Source organism: Canis lupus, chromosome 8 (genome assembly GCF_003254725.2).
Source record: "Canis lupus dingo isolate Sandy chromosome 8, ASM325472v2, whole genome shotgun sequence".
Lineage (NCBI taxonomy): Eukaryota > Metazoa > Chordata > Mammalia > Carnivora > Canidae > Canis > Canis lupus.
This window is the reverse complement of record NC_064250.1, coordinates 50367777-50382888: the sequence shown is the minus strand read 5'-3', so window position 1 is coordinate 50382888 and position 15112 is coordinate 50367777. Positions and strand designations below refer to the sequence as shown.

Genomic DNA, 15112 nt, shown 5'->3' with positions numbered 1-15112 from the left:
CTGAATTGGCCCTCCTGAGCCTCATGGGAGTTGTAGTCTTGTTGACTAATCTGCTGGATAACCGCGGAAGGTCGCGCTAAAAGTAAAGGAAACGATTTAAGCGCGGAGCGCTGGGAGTTTCGGGAGTTGTAGTCAAGGAGCCCTGTGTCACGTCCAGAACCGAGCGTGACGGTGGAGACGGAAAGACTACAATTTCCAGCATGCCCTGCGGCCTCAGTCTTGACTCACGTTCCTCCCTCCTTCCGCCCCACCCCGCGACTGCTCGCTTCCGCCTGTTTTCTATGCGGCTCAGTCTGGCTAGGAAGGGTGGTCCAGCGGCGGAAGAGTCTGACGCTGTCCCGAAAGGGTGGGCTCGGTGTGGCAGAGGTGAGGGTGTCCCAAGCCGTTTGGGCCGCGGGTCTAGCTGATTCCAGAGTCTCCGCAAACTTATCCGTTCCCCCCCTATTCTCTGGGGCGTCCCTAGACGCTTCCCCACCCGCCGCCCCGGCCTGACCCTTCCAGTCGGAGCGACCGAGTACGCTCGGGGTTGGGACTGTAAGTGGATTCCAATCCAATCCAATCCAGTCGACACTGGAATTGAAGGATCATTCACTCTGCCGGCGGTCCGCCGGGCTCTGGCTACTGCCGGAGACCCGTGGCTTCCCGGACGGTCGCCCGGAGACTCCTCCTCGGTTAACCCACATTCCCTGGGCTTGGTTCATGGCCTCACAGGGATAGGCCTGGCTCAGAAGTTAATAATTGGATCTGAGTCTCGGGAGCTGGTTTGTGAAGCAGCGAACGTGTCGGTCGTGGAATTTTTTTTTTTTTTTTTTGGCCGATGCCTGTTTTCCTTTGTTGTGTGCTTGGATTTGCTACCCCGTCTCGTGGGCTCCCAGTAAACAGGTGACGATAGGGACAAGCCTCTGCCGCCGTACTTGGGATCATGTTGAAGCACCTCTTTCAGTCACTCTTATAATCGCACCCGGTCGATGTAACTTCTAGAGCCGTCAGATCTTTATCTCCTTCCTTGGCACAGGTAAAGCAAGCTAGGTTCTGATTGGGCCTTCGCAGTACACGTTGGTGTCAAGTGTCACCCCTGCGGTTGCGTGATTTTAAAAAGATTCCAGAAATTCTCTGGGGGATTACGGGGCTCGTTAGACACATCCTATGCTGGTTTGTAAATACTTACAGATATTTGTTTACCGCAGTGAAGTAACGACCTGCATTAGTTTTTCCTAGAGTGAAACAGAGAAGGGCCGTGCGTGTCAGAGTGGAAGGGATCCGGCAGCCGGGAAACCTGGGTTATAGGAGCAATTAGCAAAGTGGTTCTGGTACCTAATCCTTTTGTGCCTCGTATTCCTCGTCAGTGAAGTAGAGATGGAATCTGCCAGGCCCACGTTTGCAGAGCTGTTGTGAGGATGACCGAGCGCTCTAGAAGTTGGCATCTGTGCCGGGGACCTTTCTGTGCTCCATGCAGGTCTTGAGTGTTTGTGATAGCCACTCTCAGGATTTTTGTGTCAGATTATTTTTTTTTTTTTTTTAGATCTTTAGGATTGCTTATAAATATTACCTTTTTTTCTAATTACCATGATACTTTATTAATAAAAATAGTGAGCATTAATTTTGTGTCAGGCACTACACGCTCTACGTATATTAAGTAGTTTAAGCCTTAAAACAATTTTGTAAGGTAGGTGTCTATTGTTATGCCCATTTTACAGATAAGGAAACCAAGATGGAAAGGTGTCCGTAAAACTCCCCATACCAAAAAGAATTGACATTCAGTATTTACTTTTCTGCTAGGTGTTTCCTAAGTCCTCTTTCTTCTTCATTGCAGTCCTGTGAGGTAGGATGTCGTTTTCTCCAAGGTTTAGAAGTAAAATTATCTAAGCAGTTTGCTCAGAATTGGGAAACCAAGATTTGAATTCAAAGCTACCTGCTATAAATAAAGCTTGTGCTTGTCCCACCATGAGGGATGATTTCCTTGTATCTGCCAGCTTCACTTGGCTTTAAATATACAGAAGGATTTTTAAGTTACATCTGGGTTCAGTAGAAATCAATTAGTGATGTCTACCATGGGAAGGGATCAGATAGCAGAAAATTCCCACCATACCTTTCAATCCCTGTATCTCCTGAAAACAAAGGAGCCAGGAAGCGAGAGCACAGATGATTCCCTGGCTTACAGTGATTCAACTTACAATTTTTCAATTTTATGATGATAAGAAAGTGATACACATATATATATACTTTTTTTTTTTTTAAAGTAGTCTCCAGGCCCAGTGTGGAGCTAACACGGGGCTTGAACTCACGACCCTGAGATGAGATCAAGAGATGGACCCTTAACCTACTGAGCCATCCAGGGACCCCAAAAGTGATACACATTCAGTAGAAACCATAGTTTGAACTTTGAGTTTGGATCTTTTCCTGGGCTGGCAATATACAACACAATACTCTTGTAGTGCTGGGTCTTGTAGTGCTGGGGAGCAGCAGTGAGCCACAGTTCCTAGTCAGCCACATGATCACAAGGGTAAACAGCTGATACATTTAAATTATTCTGCACCCATGCAGTCATTGTTTTGTTTTTTTTTTTTTTTAAAGATTTTATTTATTTATTCATGAGAGAGAGAGAGGCAGAGACACAGGCAGAGGGAGAAGCAGGCTCCATGCAGGGAGCCTGACATGGGACTCCATCCTGGGTCTCCAGGATCAGGCCCTGGACTGAAGGCGGCACTAAACTGCTGAGCCACCCGGACTGCCCAGTCATTCTGTTTTTCACTTTCAGTGCAGCAGTCAATAAATTACATGAGATATTCAAAACTTTATTATGAAATAGGCTTTGTGTTAGATGATTTTGCCCAACGATAGGCTGATGTAAATGTTCTGTGCACTTTTGAGGTAGGATAGACTAAGCTGTGCCATTTAACATTTTCCGGGTAGGATATTTTCAACTTATGTTATATTTATTGGGATGTTAACCCCATTACAGGTGGAGGAGTATCTAGAGTATGTTAAGGGCCATCAGAAACTTCAATGGGGACACTTGGGTGGCTTAGTCGGTTAAGTGACTGACTCATGCTTTCGGTTCAGGTCATGATTTCAGGTCATGAGATTAAGTCTCAAGTCAGAGAGAGATGAGAGCGTGATATTTGCCAGTTTTATTCATTACAGTATTTCTGGAACCTAGAACAGTGCCTCCAAGGTGGCACTCAATATATGTTGAATAATACATGAATGCAGTTATCATCTGTTTTGTTGATGCTTTGATTGATCTTGTATATTCAGCAAAACTTGTGATGTGTCCTTATAACTCATGCTTGTCTTGTGCTGTTACCCTTATATGTATCGATGCTGAATACTCCAGTTCTGTTGTAGGGTCCTTCAGAAGAGGGACTGTGTCTTGCATTTTGTAAACATCCCTCAACACCTGAGAGAGTGTCTTGAACAGAGTAGGTGTTCTAGGAATGAATGACTCCTTGTGGGTAATTAGAGGATCAGAACTCTGGTTTGATCAGTTGGAGACCCAATGATCTGATTTTATGAGACAGATTTAGTATTTGTTTTCTCAGCTTCTTTTAAATATCTCCAATTACTGCATGGATGGGGTGGGAGGTAGAGTTTGTGGTGAAGGAACCTAAAGCTTTTGGAGCTCTTTTGAAAGCAGTCCAGGAAAGGACAAATGTCTTATTCTCGCTCTAGATGAATCGGACAAAGGGTGATGAAGAAGAGTATTGGAACAGCTCCAAGTTCAAGGCTTTCACCTTTGATGATGAAGATGATGAGCTCTCACAGGTAGGTTTTCATGAACAGTTGCTGCAGATCACACCTCCGCCACAGTGCCACTCTCAAATTCCTTCTCCTTACATCCTTGGGAACCTGGCTTTTGACTGTGTCTCTATTGGGCTCTATTGTTTTGGGTCAGATCTTCAGAAAAATCTTCATAGAGAAGAGCCTTCGAAAAAGAGCCAGAAGTATTGTAAAAACCAACTCTCTGCTCTTCTTACTTTTATGCTTAAGGTGATTTATTCCTTTCAGTTTCTTTTTCCCCCCCCAGAACCCCAAGTCTTTTATTATGTGATATAATTTGTTATTTTTGAATGATTGAATGATGAACTGGATTGAAAGTTGCTTCTTTATTGCATCTGTTTTACAAATGGGGAGATGGATTTATTTTTGGAGAAATGGATAAACTTAGGCTTACACAGCAAGTCATTGCCAGGTATATGATCAGAACTTAAAAACAGCTTTGATACCTTCTAACTCTTGCCACTGGACTGCAATGTTGGCTAAAAAGCAATGTTTTTTTCTTGGCAAATATCTAGCAGGCTAGGCTTTCAATTGCAGAGGGTGAAATATTGGCCAACTTTAAATTTCAATTGCTCAGCCTTCTTGGTTGTCAGAGAGGTGAGAAGTAGTGATTGCCTGAGTGCCCTGCCTTATATCCCTCTGCAGTTAAAGGAATCCAAGAGAGCAGTGAATAGTCTTCGTGACTTCGTGGATGATGAGGATGACGATGACCTGGAGAGAGTCAGCTGGAGTGGGGAACCTGTGGGAAGTAAGTAGAGGAGGCTGTAGGAAGGGATTGATATTCAGGGTTCTTGTCACTAGAAGACCCCACTTGCTTGTCTCCTCAGTGCTTGTCAGGAAGGGGAAGGAGGGTAGACTATTTTTAGATGAACATACATTTGGAAATTTAACCCCAGAATAAATTTGAGGAAAAAACAGCAGTAGTTTCCATATGGCTCTCAGGTCTGCCATCCTGGGGCTAATGCTTGGCTGGCTGTTTCAGACTCACTTGGGGTGCTTGTTGGGTTCCTAGGATTTACTTCAGAGAATGATTCAGTAGGTCTTGGGGATAAGGGTGGAGTGGGGTCTTAATTTGCAATAGATACTGCAAGTGCTTCTAATAGTCAGTCATATTTGGAACTGCTGGCTTAATTGCTCTTAACTGGCTGGCAGGGGACGCCTGGGTGGCTCAGTGGTTGAGTGTCTGCCTTTGGCTCAGGGAGTGATCCCAGGATCTGGGATCGAGTCCCACATTGGGCTCCCTGTGAGGAGCCGGCTTCTCCCTCTGCCTATGTCTCTGCCTATCTCTCTCTCTCTCTCTCTCTATCTCTTGTGAATAAATAAATAAATCTTAAAAAAAAAAAAAAAACTGGTTGGCAGGACTGACTTCCTTAGCCACTGGATCTCGCTGTCTAGCTGTCTTATAATACCAGTTAACACCTTTGCAGAATCCATCTGATTTTTAGAATATTTTTAAAAATTTTCTTAATATAGGAAATACCATCAGGATTTAAAAATCAAATATTTTAGGCATACGGTGTAGTTTCCCTCCCACACTATCCTGCATCTACTATTCTTAGTCCCTTCTATCCCAAAACACTGCTGTTGTTTCCTTCTTCTGTTTCAACTAAAGATTCTTTTTACATTTGGAAATGCATATAGGAATATGCATTCTTATTCCCTTTTTTACACCAGTGGTAGCATGCTTTATACCCTGCTGTTTTCACTTGGCAATATAGTTTGGAGATCTTTCTATATCAGTACATTAAGAAGTTTCTCATTTTCTTTTAAAACAGCAGCTTAGCATTACATTGTGTAGATTTCCCATAACTTATTTAATCACTTTTGATAAACTTTATTTAGATTGTTTCCAATCTCTCCTTGTTTATATTGCTATCAATAACCTTGTTTTTTGTCCAATATGAGTACATGAAAGGTCAATTTTTATTTTTGTTTTTATTTTTTTTGAAAGGTCAATTTTTAGAGTGGAACTACTGGCAGAGGTATTTGCATCTGCATGGCGTAGATATTGCCAAATTGTTCTCCACAAGGGTTGCACCAGTGTACTCCCACCAGCAATGTTTGAGTGTTCCCATTTCCCCACAGCCTTACCAACAGAGTATTACCAAACTTTGGATCTTTGCCAATCTTTTTTTTTTTTTTTTTTTTTTTTTGGTTTTATTTGTGGGAGAGAGAGTGTAGAGTAAGAGAGACAGAGCATAAGAGAGATAGGGCCAAGGTGAGGGTGAGGGATGGAGGGACAGAGGGAAAAGCCAGCTCCTTGCTGAGCAGGAGCCCAATGCAGGCTTAGTCCCGTCGCTCCGGGATCATGATCTGAGCCACCCAGAAGCCTCAGATCTCTGCCAATCTTATAGGGGCCTGTAGTATCTCAATGTACTTTACTTTGTGTAATTCTCTTATTAAGTGTGAGCTTGAGCATCTTTTTATGTGTTTAACAGCCACTTGAATTTCTGTGGTCCATTTATTGATTTCCTTTGTTCTTTTTTCTGTTGATTAATTCTATTTGATTTTATCCTTCCTCCCTGCCCCAATTTTTTAAGTCCAAGGCAATAAGGGACCAGGGCCTCTGGTGAAAAACTTTTAGTGTTTGTCAGAATGCTTAATGTCGAGAATTACTATGAATGAGAATCATTGATTTAGTTCCTACTATCTCACAGGTATCTCATGGTCCATCAAAGAGACTGCTGGAAATAGTGGGTCAAGCCAGGAGGGGCGTGAACAGCTGAAGAGCCGAAATAGCTTCTCCACCTATACACAACTACCCAAACCTACTTCTACTTACTCCCTGAGCAGCTTTTTTAGAGGTAAAGAACACTGGTTAAAGGGACAGAGAGTCCTTGTTTTCTCTTTTCAAAAAACCACTCAGGCTATAATTTTCATTTACTCTGGAAGAAAAAGATTATTGGCAGATAAAGAATTATCTTTGGAGCTGGCAGTTGGGGATTAGAAGTGGGAGCAATGAGAGAGAAATTCAGAGGGATGGGACTGGGTTTCAGGAACGTGAACAAAACTGACTTTAGCTGTGTTGGCAAGTTTTGAATAAATTTTCCTGGGTCAGAATTCCTGCCTACCCCCGTGCATTGCTGTTGGGAATCCCAGTGCACTACCAGTGAGAATATAAAATGATACAGCCACTATGGGGCACAGGATGGCAGTTCCTTCAAAAAAGTAAGCCAGACATACAAGGACAGATACTGTATGATTCCATTTCTAGAAGATAGCTAGAGTAGTCGGGTTCATAAAGAGAGTAAAATAGTGGTCACCAGGGGCTGGAGGTAAGGAGGAATGGGGAGTAACTGTTTAATGGGTACGGAATCTCAGTTTGGGATGATGAGAAAGTTCCAGAGATGTATACTGGTGATGGTTATGCATTGTGAATGTACTCAGTACCACTGAACCACATTTAAGAATGGCAAAAAATGGGATCCCTGGGTGGCGCAGCGGTTTGGCACCTGCCTTTGGCCCAGGGCGCGATCCTGGAGACCCAGGATCGAATCCCACGTCAGGCTCCCGGTGCATGGAGCCTGCTTCTCCCTCTGCCTGTGTCTCTGCCTCTCTCTCTCTCTCACTGTGTGCCTATCATAAAAAAAAAAAAAAAAAAAAAAAAAAAAGAATGGCAAAAAATGTCAAAGTACATGTCACGTATATTTTACCACAATTAAAAGAATTTTCCTCCCTATGTTTTTCATGGCATCTCAAATTTCTAAAGTTGAATGTAATTTTTTTTTTAAGCCTCGAGTTCCCATATTGCATAAAAAAGGTTCTATACATACTGCATCCCTAACCAGCTCTGAAATGGCTCTTCGCTTATGTGTTCTTTATCTTCAGGGAGAACTAGACCTGGAAGTTTCCAGTCCCTTTCTGATGGTAAGCATTGACCCTCTGCTCTTGATTGCTGTGGGAGATGTTACTGATATGGGGTACAGTCTGGGGAGTCCTGGGGACAGGTGGTAATTAGATGAAATTTCTTCTGAATCTAGCACCATTATTAGAGAAATTTTCTGATACTGAGGAAGGAGGTCAAGATCATTCTGGCTATAGAAGCAAGGGGTGATTTCTAGGGATGCTGTCTTTGGGGAGGAGCTGAGGTCTACTTTGGGCCATAAAGATGCCTGGGAACCTCACAAGTCAAAAAGGTGTGTGTGAGAAGGAAGCAGTAGAGAAAAGGATTGACATGAAGGTGGTGTCCTTCTGAGCCAGCTGCCTGTTTACTTTTTCAGCTCTGTCAGATGCACCTGCCAAAAGCTATGCTCCAGAGCTGGGCAGACCCAAGGGGGAGTACAGGGTGAGTCATATCTTATACTTTACACAGTTCAAAGCACTTTGACACATATTATCTTGCTTGATCTTCCCAACTTTTTGAGCAGCTATTGTCTTAACTTTTTTGTAGACAAGAATACTGGATATCTAAATATCAGTGCTTGCTCTGGGTCTCATAGCTATGAAGTGGTAGAAGTGGGACTCAAAATCTATTTTTCTGATTCTGTCTTAGCACACTTTCTTTACCCATTGTACTGGTTTTGGGAGGCAGTACTTTGAAACTTTTGATCATTGCTGTGGTCTGGAAGCTCAGTGGAGCTCATATTCCCAAGAAGCACATAACAAAGTAAACTGATTCCTAAGGAAGAAACTGTATCATAAAGTCCAGAAGAGGAACACGTCTTCCTCTTCCTTCTGTCTGCAAAGCCATTAACTAGAATCCCCAGATGCGACTAATTGTATCTAGGGAATGAAGTCCTGTATCAGGAGGCATAGGGTTTTGTCATTCAATTCTTTCCTTCTTTGATCCATCTCTTCTTGCCTGAATTGTCCCTGTTCTAATTACTTCAGAAACTCAGAATGAGACCATTCCTGTTCTTCACTTTTTTTTCTTCCATTCTCTCTCACAAAATATTTCCACATCAGAGAATAAAGATGAGTTTAAGGTGAGAAGCTGGCATACTGATAATTCTGATCCCTTAACTTCCTGAGATTCATGTGTTGCTAATATTCCAGGATTACAGCAATGACTGGAGCCCCAGTGACACAGTGCGACGTCTTCGGAAGGGCAAGGTAAGGCCACTTAGAGAAAGTGTTCTTGTGGGGAAAAACCATTATGGCTGGAGAAATCTATTTGCAAAATACATATATCATAGAGGATATTTATCCAGAATACATAAACAATAATGATTATCTTTAATAAGAAGGTAACCCAAATAAAAAACTTGGCATAAGATTTAACCAGTTATATCACAAGAAGTTCATGAATAGCCAGAGAGCACTTGGGAAGATCCTCTACATCAATAGTCATCAAGAAAATGTGAATTAAAACTGTGAGACACTACTATACAGCCACTAGAATGGCTAAATTTAAAAATATCATTCCAAACATTGGGAGGCTGTAAAGGAGCTAGACCTCTCATACACTGAAAGTACAAAAGGTGAAATGTGAAAACTACTCTGGAAAATAGTCTGGCAGCTTCTTACGAAGTTAAACATACACTTAATTTTATTGCTAGACATTTACAATCCAAGATAAGTGAAAACGTATGCTCAAAGACTCGTTCATACACCGGGGCAACCTGGATGGCTCAGCTCAGTATGTTGAGTGTCTGACTTTGGTTTCAGCTCAGATCATGATCTCAGTGTCCTGGGATTGAGCCCTGCATCAGGCGTGTGCTTTGTGGGAGTCTGCTTGTCCCTCTCCCTCTGTCCTTCCCCCCATGTGCATGCTCACATGTGTGAGCTCTCTCTCGCTCGCTCACTCGCTCTCGCTCTGTCTCTGAAATAAAATCTAAAAAAAAAAAAAAAAAAAAAAAAAAATTGTACACTGTATTCACAACAGCCCTATTCATAATAGCCCCCAAAGTGGAAATAACCCAAATATCCTTTAGTAGGTAAATGGATAAATGGTGGTATGTCCATACAATGAAAACTACTTACCAGCGAATCAATGTAGTACTCACCACAACATCTAGATTCCTCTCAGAAATATGATACTAAGTGAAAGAAGTCAGATGTAAAAGGGACGCCTGTAAAAGGGCTCAGTGGTTGAGGGTCTGCCTTTGGCTCAGGGCGTGATCCTGGGGTCCTGGAATTGAGTTCCACATCAGGCTCCCCACAAGGAACCTGCTTCTCCCTCTGCCTGTGTCTCTAGCTCTCTCTCTCTGTGTGTCTCTCATGAATAAATTCATAAATAATCTTAAAAAAGTCAGATGTAAAAGAGTACGTATTGTATGATTCTATTCCTGAAATTCTAGAAAAGGAAAACTTTAGTGACTGAAAGATGAGTGGTTGCTAGGAGCTAGAGATGGAAGGGGGCTGTTGACATCAAAGCTGACAAGGATGATGGAGTTGTTCTATATCTTTATTGTGGTGGTAGTTGCATGGAATTTGATATGTATTTGTCAAACTCACTGAACTCTACCCTTAGTAGATTTTATTGTATGTAAATTATACCTCATTAAAAAGAGAGAAAGTGATCTCTGCCCTTTGGGTTTGGCAAGACTCCATCAGGACCTTAGGACTTCCTTGCACACTAATTCTGTTCTTCTTCTCCCAGGTCTGCTCACTAGAAAGATTCCGTTCCTTACAGGACAAGCTACAGCTCCTGGAGGAAGCAGTAAGCATGCATGATGGAAACGTAATTACTGCAGTAAGTTGTGTTGTTTTGTTTGTTGTTTGCTTAATTGTAGTCCAATCAGAATTGAACTGTAACATTTCAGGTTAAATGTCTAGTAGAGATCTTGAATTCTTCTTGAAGTGTAGGATTCTCAGTAATACATGCTCTGAGGTTTAGCTGGCAGGAAGTGTATTGTATGTGGATGTCTTAATTATAATCAAGAAGCTGCAAGTTGGCCACTCTGTTCTAAAAACTAATCTGAGGTGCACTTGGGTGGCTCGGTTGAACAACCAACTCTTGATTTCAGCTCAGGTCATGATCTCAGGGTCCCACATTGGGCTCTGCATTCAGCAGGGAGCCTGCTTGAGATTCTCTCTTTGCTTGTGCATGAATGCGTGCATGCACATGCTCTCTCTCAAATAAGTAAATGAATCTTTAAAAAAAATAAAAACATGGGACGCTGGATGGCTCAGCGGTTGAGCATCGGCTTTTGGCTCAGGGCGTGATCCCGGGACCTGACCTCGGGTCCTGCATTAGGCTCCTTGCAGGGAGCCTGCTTCTCCCTCTGCCTACATTTCTGCCTCTCTCTGTATCTCTCATGAATGAATAAATAAAAAGTCTTTTAAAAAAATAAAAATAAAACAAAAACAACGAGAGTCTTTTGAGGGAGATGTATGTGAGAATGGTCTCTCTCAGAGGGAAGTGTCTCTTGCCAGTATGGGAATGGGCAGGTGGACTCCTCTTAGACATAGCTCAATTCTAGATGTCTGTCACCTGTCCTTCTGTCACAGAGGGAAATCTGTTGTCTGGACGTGCCAAGATTCCAAACGAGTCGCTGACCTCATTCCTAAACATCAGGAGCTCAGAGCAAGGCTTTGTGTTTGAGCGGTCAAATTTATTCTTTGTTCCGTTTTCCTTTAGGTTCTGATCTTCCTGAAGAGGACACTAAGCAAAGGTGAGCATATGTTGAGAGAAATCTTCAGTCAATGAGATGCCTGCTACATTTGAAGGGAGAATGGCTTTGTGGCTTTCCTATAGGATTCACTGTCATCAGCTCTGTTTCAGAGACAGCTGGGGTGGCCTAAGAGTTCTGAGTATCCATCTCATTTCTGAGGGCAGTTGTTCCTTCTGTAGGGTGATAACTACATCAACTGGAGCCTCCCTATATACTAGACAGACAGATGGCTGTGTTGGTTTGAGGACTTACATCAGAGTCCATGCTAGGTGCCTACTGATTCAGTTGGTAAGAACCAAAGGCCACCTGAATGGCCAGGGGTTGCCCTGGACCATGGAGTGTGCTGGCAGTGGATTGAGCCATAGGACCGGGTACCATAAAAAGCTGTTTCTCACTTGCGATTAGCTTTGAGGAGTTGTTTGGAATAATGAGGAGCGAGACCAATTTCACAGTTGAGTAATAGGCTTTAATCTTTCCCCACCTAACTCCTGCCTGCCTGCCAGAGATCCTCTTCCGAGAGCTGGAAGTGCGACAGGTTGCCTTGAGACATCTCATTCACTTCCTTAAAGAAATAGGGGATCAAAAGCTGCTTTTAGACCTCTTCAGGTAAGCACTGATCATCTTGTCTATAGTTACTGAGCACTTTATTCAAAGCACTCTGGAGTATACAAAGAAGACACGGTCCATTTTTGCTGTTAGATGAGATAATGAAACATGATGGGAAAATTAATAATACAGCTCAGTCTGTGATAAAATGATAGTGTAGCAGATCGTTAAGAACCAGGCCCTGGGGTCTAACATACCTGCATTGAATACTGGCACCACCGTTTAGTTCATAGAGTCACGTTGAGGAAGTTACCCAGCCTCTTCAATGGAAGTGAGGATTCCTACCTCACAGCTTGTGAAGATAAGGAGTTAGTATGGGGAAAGCATTTAGTGTAATGTCTAGACTGTGTTATTAATATTTTTAAGCATTTTATTATAAAAGACCTAGATTAAGGTATCTTTTATTACTTGATCCCCAATGATGCTAGTGAGAAATGTAATGGAAGAGCAGAATAAGCAAGTAAATCTTCAGTCTGGATACGCAAGGAAAGGCTCATGGAAGTGGTTAGGAATTGAGACTAGGTAGGGTTTCTAATAGGTGGAAAGGCAAAGGGTAGGCATACCGGCTGGAGGCCTGGAACAGGGGAGTGTCTTCTACCATGTTTTCCTTCCTTTCCTTCCCTTTCCCTTCCCCTTTCCCTTTCCCTTTCCCTTTCCTTTCCCCTGCCAGTAGATTAAATTGTATATCTAGTATGTCTTTTCTTCAGTGTCAGGGAAGGGGTTGGAAGCCCTTTTGAGGCTGATATCTGGCCCAAGATAACTCCAGTTATCCAGTGACTCCAGCACAGTGATGAGCTGCCCCAAAGACAAAGGTGGGGAAAGCAGTTCACCTGATCAGGGCCAAGATTACAGAGAGTTAGCCAGGAATTTGCAGAAGACATGTTCATTGAGGCAGGCTATTTCCTCCTTCCCTTCCCGATCAACAAGACTATTAAGCATCACCTCTAGGCCAAACCAGTGATTTCATTATAGCGGTCCATTCAGAATAAGAAGGAATTAGAAGACAAAGTCTTTATTCTCCAAGGCCTTACCACCTTTGGGAGAGACAGAACCCTTTCTCCACCATGCATGAAAGCAACGAAGAACAATATAGAAAATCTGTTTCTAAGATTGTACTGACAGAAGAGTGCTTTAATCTTTCCAAATCTATAAGATTACTGTGGGCCAAGGTTTTGTGGAGGCTCTGAACCTTTCTGTCAGACCTGTTAACTTTACAAAGTTATTAGTGTCCTGCAGTGCTTTCTTGTCCTTGCTTTTCACTCAGCTAGAGCAGTCAGGGGAACAGTGATATCTGATCCACCATATGTTTTCAAGAGGTTACTGGTAGAAGAAATTCTTTTTAAGAAGAGGAGGGCTTATTCACGTATGAGGGCAAATGAATTTGAATTGTGTTTTTCCTAGAGCAGCTACCCTATTTTGTGAGGTTATATTGCCACACGTCAATAGATAAAAATGCCCTGCTCCCTTCTGCTTCTCCCCAGGTTCCTAGATAGAACAGAAGAGCTTGCGGTAAGTGTGGCCCTTTGTTTCAGTTGGGGACCTGTTTAACAGAAATCTAAGCCAAAACCCAGCCTCCGAGATCCCAAACTAGTTAACAGTATTCTTCCTTGGTATTGATTGCATCCAGAAGAGAAAGGCATCTGGGAAGCCTACAAACTTAATCCAAATGATGTACTGTTTCTTTTTATATGCTCTTTTGATTGGGCTTATGAATAAATATTTCTTTGAATGACTAAAAACTGGCCTGATCAATTTGTAATTTGTTTTTTATTTTCTAATTGTTTCAGTTCCTGGTTTGTAGGAGCTTTTGGGTTTTGGCTTCTAACACTGGAAAATGTAAGCTAAGAGGGATGAGAAACCAGATAGAGGCCAAGAAGGAGGATAGGTCAAGCTGATGATGCACCCAATACACATTTCGGTGGAGAGCTCAGTGATTGAGTGTTAAAACAGATTTTTGGCAGATTTTTACCATTTTAGAATAAACTCCTGGAATACAAGTATAAGCTGAAATCGTACCAAAAATTTCATTATATTATTAAAACTATAGCAATCCACTTTTAAAAATTTGCCATTATTGTGCAGGGGTTGGAATTCCTTAGCACCATCAATGGCAGGATTGTTCCTTTGGTCACTGCACACATGTTTGTAGTGAGATCAGTGCTCACATTCAGCTGGCACGTCTAATAATCTTGCTAACCTTTGCATAGCAGACTATAATTAGGAAAATGTTTTTCAGTAACATTTTGTAAAAGGAACTTGTACTTAATATTTGAAGCATGGGAAAATCTCAGAAATCCTTTATCATAATCTACTGAAAATGATCGGCAGTCTGTAGCAGTCATTGGGAAAAGGTTTTTGTTTACACTTTTAATCTCCATAGATTTGAAACTATAAGGAATTTTCTTCATACAGCATTCTTACAAAGTTTGTTGTTTTGAAGCTTGATTAGTGAAAATAAATGTGTTTTGGGTAACTCATTTTCCTCTAAAATTTTTTCTTATTTTATTCCTTTCTCTATTATTTTTTAATTGAAGGTGATGTATCATGCATGTTGTTGTATATAAATTTAGAGTTTTCCAACCTTACAAACTTCAGAATTGTCAAAGCTAATAGTCTGTTTTCAGTTTATCCTCAGAGCGGGAAGGTTATCTAAGTAGGAGTTTCTTCAAAGACTTAAGGCCAAAGTGGAATTGAACAATAAAAATTAATTATAGCTCTTAAAGATTACTTTAATACTAGGATTGGTTATATGCCAGATATTTTATGAAGATTAGATTATGATATAATCTCTATTATTCTGTTTTATATTATCATTTATATTTTTATACATTTGTTTCTAAAAGGACATAGTGTCCTTCCTAAACCCAGTTCATTCTCTTAATATTCATGTTAACTGTCAATCTGTTTATTTTTTAAATCTTGGGAAGTTTTTTTTTTTTTTTTTTTTAAGATTTTCATTACGTAAGAGAGAGAGGAAGAGGAGTAGAGGGAGAGGAACAAGCAGATTCTGTGCTGAACATGGAGCCCAACGTAGGGCTCAATCTCAGGACCCTGAGATCATGACCTGAGTCAAAACCAAGAGTCGATGCTTAATGACTAAGCCACCAAGGCACCTCAATTCTTGACAAGTTTTTAATAATTGTACATAAAATTGCAGTTTTTACGATCAT

At 41.7% G+C, this 15112-nt stretch overlaps 1 protein-coding gene across 3 annotated transcripts in view; it reads left to right on the top strand.

Annotated features, from left to right (window-relative positions):
• Positions 1-68: 68 nt before the first annotated feature.
• VIPAS39 (VPS33B interacting protein, apical-basolateral polarity regulator, spe-39 homolog) overlaps positions 69-15112 on the top strand; it is a 32813-nt gene continuing 17769 nt past the window's right edge. Inside the window, exons 1-12 of one of the 3 annotated variants that reach the window (XM_025442477.3) lie at positions 69-366; positions 876-1015; positions 3673-3765; positions 4426-4528; positions 6438-6584; positions 7609-7647; positions 8001-8065; positions 8776-8832; positions 10322-10414; positions 11303-11336; positions 11840-11942; positions 13424-13451. In XM_025442477.3, the coding sequence (XP_025298262.1) occupies positions 3673-3765; positions 4426-4528; positions 6438-6584; positions 7609-7647; positions 8001-8065; positions 8776-8832; positions 10322-10414; positions 11303-11336; positions 11840-11942; positions 13424-13451 (762 nt within the window). In that variant the 5' untranslated portion in view covers positions 69-366; positions 876-1015. Of the gene's footprint in view, positions 1016-3672; positions 3766-4425; positions 4529-6437; positions 6585-7608; positions 7648-8000; positions 8066-8775; positions 8833-10321; positions 10415-11302; positions 11337-11839; positions 11943-13423; positions 13452-15112 lie in introns of all 3 variants that reach the window. The other 2 variants (XR_004817882.2, XM_025442476.3) reach the window with 2 other exon arrangements.